At 35.2% G+C, this 16,950-nt stretch overlaps 2 protein-coding genes across 2 annotated transcripts in view; one reads left to right on the top strand and one right to left on the bottom strand.

Moving 5' to 3' along the window:
• The window catches only part of LOC107679595 (centrosomal protein of 290 kDa-like), a 29,118-nt gene extending 21,518 nt beyond the window's left edge, over window positions 1-7,600 (bottom strand). Inside the window, 12 exon segments of the mRNA XM_016475185.1 lie at window positions 484-606; window positions 1,805-1,894; window positions 2,155-2,337; window positions 2,971-3,117; window positions 3,708-3,728; window positions 3,963-4,016; window positions 5,208-5,351; window positions 5,661-5,707; window positions 6,137-6,206; window positions 6,384-6,461; window positions 7,063-7,191; window positions 7,543-7,600. Coding sequence (XP_016330671.1) covers window positions 484-606; window positions 1,805-1,894; window positions 2,155-2,337; window positions 2,971-3,117; window positions 3,708-3,728; window positions 3,963-4,016; window positions 5,208-5,351; window positions 5,661-5,707; window positions 6,137-6,206; window positions 6,384-6,461; window positions 7,063-7,155 — 1,050 coding nt within the window. The 5' untranslated portion in view covers window positions 7,156-7,191; window positions 7,543-7,600.
• Window positions 7,601-7,822: 222 nt separating this feature from the next.
• LOC107679591 (transmembrane and TPR repeat-containing protein 3-like) overlaps window positions 7,823-16,950 on the top strand; it is a 30,781-nt gene continuing 21,653 nt past the window's right edge. The window contains exons 1-6 of the mRNA XM_016475180.1: window positions 7,823-7,944; window positions 9,445-9,658; window positions 9,740-9,958; window positions 11,997-12,096; window positions 13,300-13,415; window positions 15,939-16,111. Of these exons, the coding sequence (XP_016330666.1) occupies window positions 9,470-9,658; window positions 9,740-9,958; window positions 11,997-12,096; window positions 13,300-13,415; window positions 15,939-16,111 (797 nt within the window). The 5' untranslated portion in view covers window positions 7,823-7,944; window positions 9,445-9,469. The remainder of the gene's footprint in view (window positions 7,945-9,444; window positions 9,659-9,739; window positions 9,959-11,996; window positions 12,097-13,299; window positions 13,416-15,938; window positions 16,112-16,950) is intronic.

Genomic DNA, 16,950 nt, shown 5'->3' with positions numbered 1-16,950 from the left:
TTTAGGTAGGCGTGGTTGACTCTTAACTTTTATAAAGAATATCTCTTTGGATTTGAGACTTTAGTCTTTGCAACTTTGCAGATCTTCTTTATGCACCAAGAGCTTGTAACACTTCAAAGAAAAAAGAAAAATTGAAATCGCATCATATGACCCCTTTAAAATACCATCACCTCTACATACACGATTAATGAATGGAACTTAACTTATTCAGAAATTATAATTTACCAAAACACAAATTAATATATACAGTGTTTAATTTATATTTTGTTTGTTTTATGTTATTATATTTTAAAATGTAACTTTATATATATATATATATATATATAAAGAGAGAGAGAGAGAGAGAGATATATATATATATATATATATATATATATATATATAAAGAGAGAGAGAGAGAGATAGACTCCCCTAGTGTTTAACTTTTCATAGGTAGTTTCAGAAAAGTGATTCAGGATAGCACTGCGTGATACTTTGACTGACCTGCTGCAGTGCGATAATGTTGCTTTTGCCAGAGTCCATCTGAGCAGCTCGAAGGTTCTCCCCCAAGTCTCTGATCATCTGCTGATTTTTCAAAATTTCCATATCTTTCCCTGATAAAACACTCTGAAACAGAAACAAATACATGACAGTTTACAGCATGTACAACTTCCTCAACTACCAAAAGAATAAATCTGGTGTTTCCCTCATTTCACACTGTGTTCACACTGTGACAGTGTTGGTCTATGGGTTGCCAAGATGTGTGATACTATTCTGCAGGTTAGACATTTGAAGCTGATTTTTCACCGCTTAGAGGCTTGACATCAAACCAGGCAGTAAGTTGAGAAACTCTAATTACTAGTTGTTTAGCGTTTTGGGCCTTTTCCATCATGTCTATTCAAACAAAAAGCAGTTACAATGGAAATAGTTATAGGCTTTGTGCTTGGAATGTTCTCAACGACTTCAGGTGATTTGTGTCAACTTGTTCAGTGTTGTAATAGAATCATGATGTTAAATATGATACTTGTTATTAGTTAATGTGATATTCATCTACGGCGGCAATTTGTATTCCATTTATTATGTGTCATAAATGTTAAAAATAGAAGTACATTTGAATGTTTTTGCTCTCTCAATCAGGTTACATGAACTTTATTTGTGTCTGGAGTTTATTTTTTACTTTAGGGCAACGCAAACTAGCCTATAAAATATTCTCCGTATTTTCTAGGGTTGTCAACTGAAAATATTAAGTTCGTACAATTAATTATAAAAAAAAATTCTGCAATAAAAATGTTATTATGCAAAGTATCCTGTATATGAGGATAAGAAAAGCAATATATCAAGTTTTTGTAATGTCTATTCAATGATTTACTCGTTTGTCACACAAATGTCTTTGAGTTATCTTTATTTGGGAGCTTTTCAAAGAAAATATTGATATATGAGATTATATATTTTTTATGAATTAAAAGCACTATTTTGTTTTTATATCTACATATTTTTATAAGCTGAATTCCACTGTAGATGTGTGCTAGCACAATGTTACAAAAATGAAAAAAAGTGTTTTTCTTGGATTGCTTACTCAGATGACAAAATTGTTGGTTGTCAGAGTCTGGCACAAAAGCAAATATTCAACCTCTTCTTCAGAACTTCAGAAAAATGACTCCTCAAAGAGCATTTTCAGACAGGTAAAACCACATACAAACAACGGAAAAACAACAACAGCCACTTCAGAAGTAGTGAGAAATGGGGAACGTTAATGAAACCTGACCTCATTTGAATATAAACTGGTTTTATTTGTCAAAGCTGACATTTGCGAGGTTGGGCTCACCTTCCACTCCTCCACTTTGGCATTAACAGCAGCCATCACTGGGTCGTCCTCTTCAACTCGAGCCTGGATTTGTTCATTTAGCTCTCTGACCTTTAAAAAGACATCCATTTAAAGTGAGTCCATTAATTATAACAATAATTTATTTTTCTTTCAATCATAAAAGAGGCCACCCCCCATTACACGCATGCACACTCACAAACTACTCAGATTTACGCAAAACTCAACTGTAACTATTTATTTCTGCCAAATGTAGCTAGGAGAACCAGTTCATGTGGTACAAACATTATATCGATCAATCAGCATTCAGGACTGAAATGATCCATTTTATACAGTAAATTTGATTAAAGCACCTGAAGCTTGGCATGATCTCTTTCTTTTCTCAGCTGATCCATGATGGCATCCGTCTGCTGGACTGCAATCTTCATATTGTTGTATTCATCTGTCATGTTCTCTATCTCCTTCACAGACTCCTCCAAATTCTTCTGCAGGTGCTCATTCTCGCTCTTCAGGTTGGCAGCCATGTCCTCGGCATGCTGGGAATAGGGAGGATTTGTTGATCACAACATGAAGATGACACAAAACAGGAGACTGCATTTGAAACATGCTTTAAAAGGTGACATATACAGGACTCGCCTGAAATAAAAGACACCACCAAGATTGAAAACCCACTACTTAATCAAAAAAAATAACCTGCAAACATTTAGGTGTTGATGTCACATTTACATATTAATATTGACTTAGACTGAAATCAATAAAATATTCAAACTGCAATAAAAAAAAAAAGAAACCTTGACCACTGATATAAGCAAAAGCAAGATGCAATGCAAAAAAAGTAATCTATTTTCTGTGAATTTCTGATTCATAGGTCGCACATTCGTGCTGAAGGTAAATAACTAGAGGAATAACAAAGTGCAGTAAATGATATATAAACAAAAATAAAAACAACTAAAAAGAAATCTTGAATACCGATACAAGTGGGCTCAAAAAAATTTAAGTGCTACTAAATTTTACACGTGTGTAAATTAAGTGTGTATTTCTATTTTATTTTGTTAAAAATATGGCCCATTGAAAGGACTACTGAAGCATTAGAGGTGTATTAATTAGACAGTGAGCCTGCCATGTTATGATGGCATTATATGACAGGCTGAAGGTGATTTGGGGATTACCTGCAGGTCTTCCATGCACTGGTAGAGCTGTTGGTTGGCTTTGGTAAGTCTCCTCTGAATCTCATTGCTCTCCTCTTTGGTCTGAAGAGGCTCTCTCAGCTCTACTTCCTTTCTGTAGAACTCCACATCCTGTTGCAGCTGTTCGTTCTGCAGTAACGAACAAATCCATTACTCAACCTACTGTCAAACATGATTTATTACTAAATGAGTGGATTATCACTCATCATTCCAGAGTGTCATATTACTTAAAGCACAGCACTTTTGAATTCTTCATTCCAGACATTTGACTCACATTACAGGAGTGTTGATTAATTTCCTATAATAGCACAGTGGTGAAGCCATCACTCAGGGCTTAGCAATAAAGTTGACCAGTTCCAGAGAGTTTCGGGACTGTTCTAAAACAGACACTTGCTCTATCGTGGAGTGTTATGTTGATCACGTACATCTGATTTTATGATTTTATGAGTTGTTGCGAGTTAAGCCGATTTATATAGAAGTTAAGATTATCTAACTGGCTAATGTATAAGGTTTTATCGAAATTGTGAGAACGACTTGTGAAAGTCTCGGATTAGTAAGAATAGATTGAAAATTATCAACAACTCAGTAATCTCTGCTGCTTCATAAGCCATATACAGTACTGTTTTCATATACAGACTTGTGGTGCAGTTCCAACTGACATAAACATGTTTCTAATAAATAGACTGGCTTCTCTAATTCTGCCTAATCTGGGGTCTTACCTTCTTTGTAAGCTGCTTTATCTTGAGGGGACATTGACAAGAAACGACAGCAAGGAAGAAAAGGATAAATAAAGAAAACAATAACAGGCATGCATAAAAATGAAATGATCAGTTGTGGAATAAAGCTGAGAAGAAAAGCAAATAAAGGTGATATAAGAGAGAGAATGGAATGGATAATTTAAAGTAACAGAAAGAGAATGATTTAAGATAGTAGTCCATATAAAAGCTTTATGCAGCAGAAATGACTGGATATACCTCTCTTTTTAGTTTCCTGTTCTTTTCTTCTGCCTCTTCAGCACGAAGAGCCAGCTGTGAGATGCAAAACATACAACCAATGCATTAGGTTGTTCTCAATCCCACACCATCCCTATTATTATTCCATATTTTTTTGTTTTTAATGAACAGGATATTTATCCAACAATTAAAATACATAATTTTGACACCTTTAGTTGAATTAATAACCAATTAATTCAGTTAATTGCAATAAAAATGATTTATAATTATGAACCTTTTAGATTTTAATTACCAAAACATGATATTTATCAGTGTCCCACATTCTGCATTATTTACTTTATTATGAAAAGCTTTCTTAAAGTCATGAAAAGTGAATAATCTCATTCTATGTTCTCTTTTTTACATGAATTTAAATGTGCATCAAGTCAAGCACTTAACCGTTACCGAAGTTACTGTAAAAAATTTACTATTCTTTAATTAATTTAACAGCTCCTAATGTTTGATATGTTTTGACAACATTTAGACAACATTTAAATGCCCATTCTTATTATCTAAGGTATATTTATTATTACATTGCATTTGATCAACTTTTATCTAATTAATTTTGATGTTTATTTAATGTTTATTGCTGGAAATTAACAAAATTACATAAATTCTGGTTTTAAAATGCATTTATTCATGTCCCAAATTTTGGTAACAGGGTTGCTGAAATAACAAATCTCATATAATATAAATAAAAAATTACAACAGCTCATTTAAAGGGGTCATATGATGCGATTTAAATTTTTCCTTTCTCTTCTTGTTGTTTGTCATTTCTCCGATCACAAATGCAGACATGGTTTTATGTTATGCTCCGGCCTGACAGGGCATCACAATATGGTAAGGGGCATAACATTTCCGTCACACGCTTGAGGTATTCGGCCAATCACAACGCACTGGATAGCTGGCCAATCAGAGCACACCTCGCTTTTCAGACCGATGAGCTTTGTAAAAATCGACACGTTTCAGAAAGGCGGGGCATAGAGGAGAAACAATAATGTACAGTATGTGGAAAATAATGTTTTTTGAACTTTAAACCGCATAAACACATTTCATTACACCAAATACACAAAATAATATTCTTTTTAGCAACATCATATGACCCCTTTAATATTTAATTTGAGTTTGACAGTGAATATCTCAAGTTTAAGCTCTTCCTTTCACCGACCACTTGCTGATAAAAAAAAAGGACTGGAACTCTTTTGTACCCTAATCGAAAGTGCTTACCTCCTCATTGGCTTTCCTCTCCTTGCCCATTTCCTTCTCCAGCTGGGTCACCTCTCTCTCTTTGCGCTCCAGGTGACTCTCCAGTTGGTGAATCTCATCCCGGAGGAAGCGTGTGTCTCCCCCTCCCATCACATGCTGGGCCATCTGGACAGGAAGCAAGGCGGATGTGAATAAAGCTCAAGACCCAAGACCCAAAACTCTCCATCTGTATATATCTCTTGACACTGGTGAGTTGAGCGGCTCAATGACGTCTCACTTATTTCACAATAATAAACATATCAAAGGAAATGTGATGTGCAGAACAACTACAGTTTTAACAGACAGCAAGACACAAGGAATTAAGCCAGTAATCCTCTTAAGACTGTACTTGTACACCGACTGCTCACAAACAGCACACAATGTAAGTCAAATAAGTGCACTTGTATACAATTATTAGTGAAATACCTCCCTTACCTCTAGCTCACCTTCCAGCTTTAGCACTTTGGCTTTCAGCTCATTTTCTGGAATCATTTAATACACAAGCATAAATATATTACTTATATATTACAGTACTTGCAAAGCTTTAGCTCTTAACATACAGACTTAATTACTTTATTAGATAATTTCAGCCTTAGGCTTGCTACTGGATTTTTCAACATACTATAATACTATAAATTTAAGCCTAAAATTATTTACTGAAGAATTTTAAGATTGAGATTTGAAATCTCTCACTGACATGTTCTGCATTCAAAATCGAATTGCCATTGATGTCGTATATGCATGTTTTATGAATGAAAATACAGTTTTTTTTGTAAAGTGACCTTGAGCAAAAAAACACTAATTCAATCCATTTTATTTTTTATTAGAAGGTTTGAACACTATTCTTTTGCTGCCTTGCAAGCACTGTTATTTCCTGTGGGAAACGCAAATCGAATAATGACCGTACATACCAATTCTTGCTTGCTCCACACCTGCGCTGTCTACAACCTCATAGGCACATTTAATTTCATCCAGTTTCATCTGAGGGTCAGTAAGACATCAAATGTAACATCTAGACTGGCCCACTCAATACTATTAAAATGACTGACAGCAACTGCAGATGGTAAGACTTCAATGACTAGAAAATAATTAGTAAAAGAAATGTAAAGCTTTCCAAATGAAAGAGGCAGATGTGTGGTGATGGTGTATGAGTCTTACCCTCAGTAGTGTTTGTGAGATTCTAAAGAGCTGAATCATTTTCTCTGAATCATCTGCTTTCAGGTCCCGTGGTTTAACCTACGTGGAAAAAAAAGCATGATTGTCAGAAGAATTTCAGGGAGGATGCTTTTGTCCCTCACACATTCCAATAAGCAGATGTTTGTCTGGAAGCAAAGTAGTATTCCAGTTTAGCTAAAACATGCAACCTCAGATACACAATACCTGAGCATTGTAACTGTGCAACTGCACATAGTAACAGTGAAATATACTGTACATACACACACACACACACACACACACACACACACACACACACACACAGCTACAATTTACAACCGGCATTTCTATTTTTATCCTGCAAATTTTGTGAGATATATACATTTTCAAAGTTTGTCATTTACAATGAGGTTTAAGTGTCAAATTATGCACACAAAAAAGTGTGAAAATATTATTTTAAATGTTATCAACATATTAAAAAGCTAATTTGGATATATGATTTAGTATACATAAAATGTTCTGCCATTTCATTACCAAAATGTTACACTTTTATTTCCATCACTGTCATTTCCACTACATGATAAAATACAACATACAGTGTAATTTAATACTGTGATAATGACTTCCTGATCATTGTACCTTATCTACACAATTTTTATGCCTTTTAAAATGATACACTCGCCAGCAAAATCAAATCACAGATTTTCTCATCATCTTCTCCCAGATCTTCTGGGTCTATTCCCATGAGCAGCTTCCAGTCTACTGCTGCAGGCATCTTTCAGCTTTTGTACAAATGTCCAACAGTGCTGAACTGAACAACAGTTTGTTAGATGTCAGTGTGATGTCAGATGGCGTTTTATTGCCAACCTTCTTTACCGACAGTGAAATATAATGCTAATGTACAATATTCTCGTTAACATAGACGTCTTACAGGGCACTATGAATACACCCTCATGTAAGAACGCAGAATAATAATGGTATCACAATAAATAAGAGGTCAAAAGACAAGCTAGATATTAGCAAGATTGTTCTAGCAGTGTTTGCAACTGGACATATTTTGTAGTGTTTGTTAGCTACAGTATTATAAACTGAATACTGGTTTTAAATGCGTTGCTTAATGTCACAAATGCAACTTTTGTACATATTCATAAAAAGACTAGACCTTATTCAGAACTTATTTATAAAACAGCCTAGCCATCTTGTGTTCACCTTGTTCTGCTGCTGCTAGGCAACCATGAAAACATTCGTAAGGCGGAACGTCGTAAAGTCGTCACCTTGGGCTCTGTGTTTGCGCCATGCGATTTGTGACGCTTTTTTAATTATTCCCGTTATGCGGTACATTCATTACATATATATATATATATACTTTTACTGAAATGACATTGCAGAAAAATAAAGTCTTAACCAGTACTTTGTAATTCTTTACTTTTATTCTGCCAAGCATTTTGACCCGGAAGCAGTCTATGGGTCCTTGTTAATTCAATGCTTTAGATCGAACTTGATGCTTCAGCCAAAATAAACACACACATTCTCTTTTCATTTAGTTTCTACCAGATATGACAAGGTGAGTAGTCCATGTGATTATATATTGCCGATCAGTGATGGCGGATTGAGAGTGATTGTAGAAATGGTTGAAGCCAGTGCAGGCTATTGGGACAAGCTGTACGTTAGTTAGACTTGATCTTTAACCAGATCAGTGTCCTGTTAATTTAACCCAGTTTCTTCTTATCATCACTACATTCCTTATTTATTAGTGATGGATGTTGCATTGATGTTTTTCATAACTGTAATGACCTAATTATTCGATTAAACTCAATGAAAAGCAAATGCTAACTTGATAGCTGGATGGGCTGCTCATGATCTCTGGGGCTCATTGCGCGCAGATTATTGTATTCTGATCCTTCAACTGATTTACTCGTGTAATTATTTAGTAGTTATTTAGTTTTGCAACATAGCGGCAAAAAGTCGCAATGCAGTCGGTTGATTTAAACAGGGTCAGAAAGGTCATGATTTCAAGTGATTATATTTTGCAGGCATGAAAAGGTCATCGAAATGAATGAAATATTGAAAGGCATGGCCATTTCTATAGTGATTACATATTTGTCTAGCTCTGATCTGCTCTAAAATATTCATAATATATATCAGGTAGCAGTGTTATTTAGTATTATTTATATACTCTTTTATAACATTTATTAATATGTTTAATTAACTTTTTCTATTTTCAGTTTTTGTAATTTTGTTTGTCATTTTTATTCGATTTTTAAAAATATTTCTTATTATTCATTGTAATATTTAGTTATAGTAATTGTAATACTTGAACGATTTTTAATAGTTTTAGGTAGAGCTTATAAACACTGTTCTTGTCATTAATAATAATAAAAAATAATAAATTCTATATAACAGTAACAATTTTTCTGCCTTAAAACAAAAAATGCAGACAAAACCATAAACGGTTGAAACATAAAAACTGGTCAATAGGTTTGAAACATTTACCATTACTCGTCGATTAAAAATAAATTGGATCACAGATAGCACTATAGAGCACAAAAATAGAAATGTAAACTTATTTATTTATTAAACGAACCATGGAATCTTTTGCCTAATCTATAGCAAATCTGGCATGCATGTAGTCTGGAAGGCCATTGTCAGCAAAAACATTTTGAAATTCAGCATGGCCACCTGAGCTCAATGAAGAATGAAGGGCGTGGCCTAGTTTACTAAAACAGCTATAATTTCTCAAGCGAATAAGTAATTGTGATGAAATTTGGTGAATTTATGTAGTACATTACTCTGAGAAGGCTACAGGACTTGACTCGTCTCAGTCTGTTGGTGGTGCTATAAAATTCATAAACCTTAAAATAACTCTCAACATGAGATTGTTGGTGTTTGACTTGACATTTTGCATACCATGTCTTACGTGAATGTATGAGGACAATTTTAAACGATGCCTGTCATTAGCAATCAGTTCTTTGTAATGAATCAAACCAGTTCACGTATGCATCTGAGTCAAAATGATTTTGTGATCACATCAGGAGTCGCAGTTGTTTCTCCTCAGCCTTTGCAGTGCTCAATGAGGACTCACGCCAGCGATGGCTGTAGTGTCGTGGAAGGAGATCTGTCTTCTGACTGGACTGGTGGTGGGCTGCTACTGGAACAGCCTGTTCTGTGGCTTCGTGTTCGATGATGTCTCTGCTATCCTGGATAACAAAGACCTTCGTCCCACCACACCACTGCAGAACCTCTTCCTCAATGACTTCTGGGGAACACCTATGTCAGAGGTAACCTTGAAGAAATTCATCTTGCAGTCTCACGACGTGATATTTTTGGAGGCTCGTATCCAACCTTGTCTTCTTCTCCAGGAGAGGAGCCATAAGTCCTACCGGCCGCTTACTGTTCTCACCTTCCGCCTCAATTACCTGTTCAGCGAGTTGAGCTCCTCGTCGTACCACCTCCTCAATGTGGTTCTCCACGCCGTGGTGTGTGTCCTCTTCCTCCACTTTTGCCGCCTGCTCTTGGACCGAAGCACCAGCCTCATAGCGGCTCTACTGTTTGCTGTCCATCCCATCCACACAGAGGCTGTAAGTAACTGATGTTATGTCAGATTCATCAACATGGTTTATGTAGCCGACACATGAAGTTGTGCTCCATTTCTGGGATTTCTTTGTGTTACTTTTATGCAAAGTCGCTCTTTTGATAAACATGCCACTGGATGATCTTGTTGTTGCTTAAGGAAATGAACTCTGGCGCAAAGTTGAGCAACAAACACTTCAATATGAATGAAGTGTCTTTGCAGGTGCCGCCTCATGGTGGCAGTAATAGATAGAGCTTGATTTCCCAGTGTGCATTGCTTGTAAACAGTCATACATTACCATGGAAACACTGTTTGAATTGAGACCTTTTCATTTCAGTCAATATTTGTTTCCTGTTTCTTATGTTGTCCTTTCTTTTTAATTGAGGTACCACTTATTTGAAGTTCATGAGGGCAAAATCCTCAGAGAGTGTGACTGACCTTGTAGCTCAATGCAGTGGTACACTATCTGAGTAGAGTACTTTACTATAGGACTGGTGATTGTTTATCAGGTAAAGATCTGTGCTGCTAGTGAAATGGTTGGGGGGATCAGTCCTCATGCGGGTGACCTAAGAACCGGAGTGTTAATCTGATCTAATCTGATCTTTCTCTAAAACTATTATAACCTCTACCACAGGCACAGTGCTTATCTTTAGACCGACTGTAGAAATAATGTATAGTACATTTCTTTGCATAAAAAGTTCCTGCCTAATGGCACCAAAAAAAAAAAAAAATTATATTTTAAATTTTTTGACAATAATATGAATCTCAATTGTTAATGTTTACTCTGAAATGGTCTAAAAGGGTTATTTATTTATTTAATTATAATATTTGTTGTTTAAAATATGCAATTATAAATATTTAATTGTTTTTGATAAATTGTAAATTTTGGTAATACATTTACGCATTTAGCAGATGCTTTTATCCAAAGCAACTTACATTGCATTCAGTGTATACATTTAATCAATTTATTTCTATTTTTCAGCAGCTGTTGCCGAGTAGATTCACTATGTTTATTGTAAAAGCTAAAACACAGTAAATACAGCAATGTCTATTTTCATTAAATGAACTAAAGGAAGTAACATATAACTGTTTATATTTAATTACATGTATTTTGGCTTACATATATTAAAATGTTTTTAGTGAAAATATATGAAAAATGCCAAAAGGAATCTTTTCATGAACATTTTTGAGAGATGATGCAAACAAATCTTTTGTTTCAAAGTCGATTCATTTTGTTCAGAATGTATCAAACTCCAGTGCTCGAACTTTTGCTACCAAAGTATAAATCAGACACACTATAAAATGGCATATCGCAATCTAATTTAAATGTGGAAATAAACAGAGTTTAGGAGGAAAATTTGATAACGTTATGACGTTCAGGGAATGAGAAATATTTCAAGGTCACTAATTAAATAAACAAATTTGTGACATTGAGCATGTGAACTCCTGAGAAGGTTCGAGTTTTTGCTTCCATTGGAGCACAAGATGCGATTTGGATCATTCTCAAGTCGTGTTCATCAGGGTTTACACAAACTTGAGGCGGTCATGCAGTCTGAGTGCTGCAGTCATTATAGCAAAAGGGGGACAAGCCGAATACTGAGATATTCTGAAATTCAACTTTTCACTCAAATGTTTATGCTTATACTATGCAGAAAATTAAAGTTAAGACCTTTCTGCACTGTTGGTCTCAGTCTTTCAGACTCTACTGTATATAACTTTATATAACAATTAAGTGTTCCATATGATTAACTTATTTAACTCCTTGCATTATTTTCAGCAAACATTCTCATAGGTTGAATGAAAGGGAAAAATAATTTCTGTTTTACAGTTATGATTGATTGCTTAAAACTGGTTGCACCTGTCACAAACTTCCCATCCAATCTCCGATCGTGGCATAATAAGAAACCTAGCTGTAAATACACACTTTATAAGAGATAATGTCAATCCAACATATGACATTTCATTTTACATGCATCAGCTTGACACATATTGTTGCGAGTGTTCAGAGAATTGCATGTCGAGCTGCTATATTTTGCTATATGCAGGTGACAGGTGTCGTTGGCAGGGCTGAGTTACTGTCTTCTATTTTCCTGCTGGCTGCTTTCCTGGCGTACACCAAATCAAAAGGCACCGATCACTCCATAGGTAAGTGTTGCCATTGCATAACCACATAATCCATGCATGCATGCACGCTGCAACAAGTTCATTCCTAGGACATGACGTGCAAGCTGCGACTCGCCTCCCATTCAAAAGCTCACCGAGCTCCCCACCCAGAAGTCTTGAGTACACCGCTCCAGTTTCACAGATCAATCAAATTGGCATGTTGTTTCTGACTTGATGCTCTCCACCACAATTATTATATTATACTGTCAACCTCCCACTGTGATTCTTGATATTTTCTTTAACAGAATGTTAATCCCGTCATAATATTTTTATTATTACCTTTTCTATGGTCTGATGACAAGTGATTATTTTCTTATTTTATTGGGTTTTACATTTCTTTTGTTCCTCTTAAATTAGTCGTGACCTTAATTTTAAGGTGTAAAAGAAACCGCACGATTGAATAGTGCATGCAAGTGTTGTATAGAATGCCAAGCCAGTGTTCTTTAGGTCATAATACTGTATGACCCAAAATAGACCTCATTAATGTCTCCGGTGGCATAGTGCCAGGCCACCACTGCATTTGTCTTGTTGAATAGCTCTCAATCAATAATAATAATCAAATTATGATATGCCAGTTGTTAAATTAAATCAGATGCAATATTTGTAGAGAAAAGCTACAATATTGTGGCAGACAAAAGCATTTGGTTTGGAATTCAATATATTGTTCACATTATTTCTGTTATTTTCTTATTTCGGTTCACATGTCTATGACTGTTGCGTCACATCTCATAGCACGAGCAGCGCATTTTTAAGACATCAATTAAAAACCATTTCAAGATCGTTGAGTTCATTTTCCATTCTGTTGCGCTCCATCCAGCTGTTTTTGAACACAGTCGTGTGAACGGCTCCTTACTCATTCTGTGCTACCTGCGTTGGGAAAATCAGCATGGTGTGGCAAATCATATTGTGATAATTAATCATGCTAAATTAACAAGTTAAATTGACAGCCCTGTTTACATTAAGCGTTTTCTGTGATTCTCTCTAAAAGACTTGTGGGACAGGATTCCCCAGCCTCCCAGTGAAGAACACCAGGCTGTTTTCCTTTGCTGATCCTTCTTCCACTTTCTTAAATTTGAATGATGTTTGAAAGATGCATAAAGTTATGCATCACGCACATGAGATGAAGACTCAAGTCGATTCACTGACCTGCATCATAATCTCTGTGTCCTAAACTTTCTCTTTCAGTATGGACTCCCATCATTTCAACCGTGTTCCTGGTTGCCGTTGCCACGCTATGCAAGGAGCAGGGAATAACTGTCATTGGGATATGCTGTATTTACGAGGTGTTTGTTGCCCAAGGGGTAAGTGTTACATTTTATTTATTGGCTTGTAAATAAGGACTTGAACGTGCAAAGTCAATAGGATCTGTCTTGGGATCAAAAGCTTATTTGTTAGAAAGTAAAAAAAAAATGTTTATTGCTTTTAAGGGAAGTCATAAAACAGCCTTTTCTTTTTAATATTAAAAGCCCTATTATGTTGGCAGAAAGACATAGGGAGAGTGAAACCGCTACCCAGATGGAAAGACTTAATGTGTCCTCATGGGGCACAGCCTTGCATGATGACTACAGACACATTTGTACACTTTTGTCTGTTGGTGTCACTATCTTGACAGCTTAATACCAAAAAACTCTTGAAACCAATTAATCTAACAGTTAAATGCATATTGTTGTGGTGGGAAAAAATTTGAAAAATGAACGCAAGACAAATAATTTGGTTTGTGGTATCAGTGGGACCAATTTCCTGTAGCGACGTGTTGTAATAATGTAAATCATATCGTTATAAAGCCCTAAATCCATCTCTCGCAGTGAAAATGAACCCGTTTTGCTCAACGACTTGCCTAATATACTTTTCCATTGACATCTCGACTGTCATGAGCTCACTTGATGTGACTATAAAATTCGTTTAAACGCCCAAAGGGCATGGAAGAGTGTGAAAGGAAGAGTGTGAAAAACAGCACTGAGGCATCAGCCGAGTGATAACCAACAGCTTATACAGGTTTCTTATCTGATACAGCACTCAGTACTTTCTGCCTGGAAGAAAAACAAAACATGCAAGACAACTATTTTGTAAGTGACAGTCGAGTAAATAACTTCGGGGGAACATCTCTCATTTCTAATGGCAGCGAAACAAAACGGCAAAGTCTCATAGTTTTGTTAACCACAAGTCTTACCAGATGTGAAAACACCCTGTTGCCTGTTCCATTTAAAACGAGCTGCAGGATTCAAAAATCTAAACGTTTTAACACACTGACATTAGTTAGATGTCGTACACATTGCTTGACAAAGTCATTAAGGACACAGTGTCCCTTTAACGAGTCTTTTCAAATATATCTCTGTTGTTCCCAGCTAGCAGCAGATTACCATCTGTATTTGAATATCAAGTAAAAGCCACTCAACGGCGATGTTCATCCTGTCCATTAGTGTTCTGTCTTTGCTCTTTCGACAGCCTTCCATTCGCTTTGCATCATGCAATTGAATTTTTACATAATGGGCTGTGGCATAATCCTCTAATTTGAGCTAGCAACTGAATGCAAGCAGCTGTTGTTTCTGACAATTCGAGGTCTGTGGGTCTATGCCTTGGATCTTTGCTCCATTTACCCTGTACGCAGCCCTAAGCTATGCCTCTAATTCAACCCATATGCATGAGTAGCGTTTGGACTTTGATGTTTTGCTGAAATACATGTAGCTTAAGGAATTACTCTAATTGGCCTAAGTCATTACAAGTGCAGCGTTTGAACGATAATGTATTAAATGTAACGTTGATCTAATGCATGCAGAGAAAAGCCAATGTGGCATGTGAAAGTTTTGTTGCAGTGACCTCTAACGTAGCTTTCAGCGCGTTTATCATGTGTAGTATCTTTTTTTTTTTTTGGTTTTGTTTTTTGGTCGGGACTGTGGCCTAGTGGTTAATCTGTTGGCAGACACATCAAGTTGTGGTGGTCAAATGGGATGTGTGGGGTTTCATTACAGCATGTGTTGTGTCTCCCCCTGTCATTATTTCCTGTCTTCTCTCCACTTTTGCTGTCAACAAAAAATGGAAAAAGCCCTAAGCATTATGTAAGAATTATACAAGAAAGTAATGTAATTATTACTGGTTAAATGAAAACTACTCTATAATATTGTACATTTATTGTGTATACTTGTATGTTGAATAAAATTTGAAATAATTAATTACAACTTATTGCAAATGATATTTTATGTATTTAATTTATTTTTATTTAATTCGAACTAAATACTTTATTGTTCAAACGTTTGTACTTTATTTAATATTATACTTGTGCTTTAATTAATGCAATGATTAAAAAGTGAACATAAGTGACACTGAAGACAGAATGTTGCAAAAGATTTGTTTCAAATAAATGCAGTTTTTAACTTTCTATTCATCAAAGAATCCTAAAAAAAGCATCTCCCAGAAATATCAAGCAGCACAACTGTTTTCAACATTGATAATAAGAAATGTTTCTTGAGCAGCAAATCAGCATATTAGAATGATTTCTGAAGGATCATGTGACACTGAAGACTAGAGTAATGATGCTGAAAATTCAGCTTTGCCATCACAGGAATAAATGACATTTTAGAATATAGTACAATAGAAAAATTATTTTAAATTGTAGTAATATTTTACAGTATTACTGTTTTTACTGTATTTTTGATTAAATAAATGTCTATTTAATAAATGAACATAACACTTTCAAAAACATTAAAAACTAATTTCATTAATATAAATTGTATTTTATTTAGTAAATAAATAAATAACACATTTAATTAATATATATTTACATGTTATTTATGTTTTATATATAAATATTTACTTATATTTTACAGTTCACTCTGCCCATGCTGACTTACACCCTACTTCAGGTGTTGAGAGGAAAAGATGGTTTTCCCTATGCTGTCCTCCAGACCCTGCTGAAGCTCATTGTCCTGATCATCAGCACACTTTTGTTGGTCATCGTCAGGGTGCAGGTCATTCAGTCCCAGTTGCCAGTGTTCACCAGGTGAGATCCCAGTAAAACCTCTGTCATGTTTTATACAGTCACTGTAGAATAGCCAGTAAACAAACACTACTGTTTATGTTGGGGGTTGCTAAGAGTTTTTCATGTTTTGAAAGAATTGTCTTGTGCTATATATATATAGTAACAGTAATATTGTGAAACATTATTACAATTTAAAATATTTTTTTTCTATTTTAATATATTTTAAAATAAAATTTATTCCTGTGATAGCAAAGTTGAATTTTCAGTGTCACATGTTCCTTCAGAAATCATTCTAATATGCTGATTTGCTGCTCAAGAAACATTTGAAGAAACATTATTATCAATGTTGAAAACAGTTGTGCTGCTTCATATTATTGCGGAAACATTGATACTCTTTTTCAAGATTCCTTGATGAATAGAAAGCTCAAAAGAACAACATTTAATTGAAATACAACATTATAAATGTCTTTACTGTCACTTTTGATCAATTTATAGCATCCTTAAAGAAAAAAAATCTTAATGACCCCAAACTTTTGAATGGTACTGTACATACATGTTACTGCACATTCTAATATCTGATTGGCTGTGATTGTCACGTCATGTAAGGGTTGCACGATTTGGGGAAAAAATTTAATTGTGATTTTTCTGTTAAAAATTGGGATTGAAATTTAAAATGCAATTTAAAGGGAAAATTCTGTCATTATTTACTCACCCTCATGTCGTTCCAGACCCGTAAGACCTTCGTTCATCTTCGGAACACAAATTAGGATATTTTTGATGGGATCTGAGAGCTCTCTGACCCGCCCATAGACAGCAAGGGTCCTTACACGATCAAGGTCCAGAAACGTAGCAAGGAGATC

This window comes from Sinocyclocheilus anshuiensis, unplaced genomic scaffold, assembly GCF_001515605.1.
Source record: "Sinocyclocheilus anshuiensis isolate Anshui unplaced genomic scaffold, SAMN03320099.WGS_v1.1 scaffold288, whole genome shotgun sequence".
NCBI lineage: Eukaryota > Metazoa > Chordata > Actinopteri > Cypriniformes > Cyprinidae > Sinocyclocheilus > Sinocyclocheilus anshuiensis.
The sequence above is the reverse complement of the archived record's forward strand: the minus strand, read 5'-3'. Positions and strand labels throughout refer to the sequence as shown.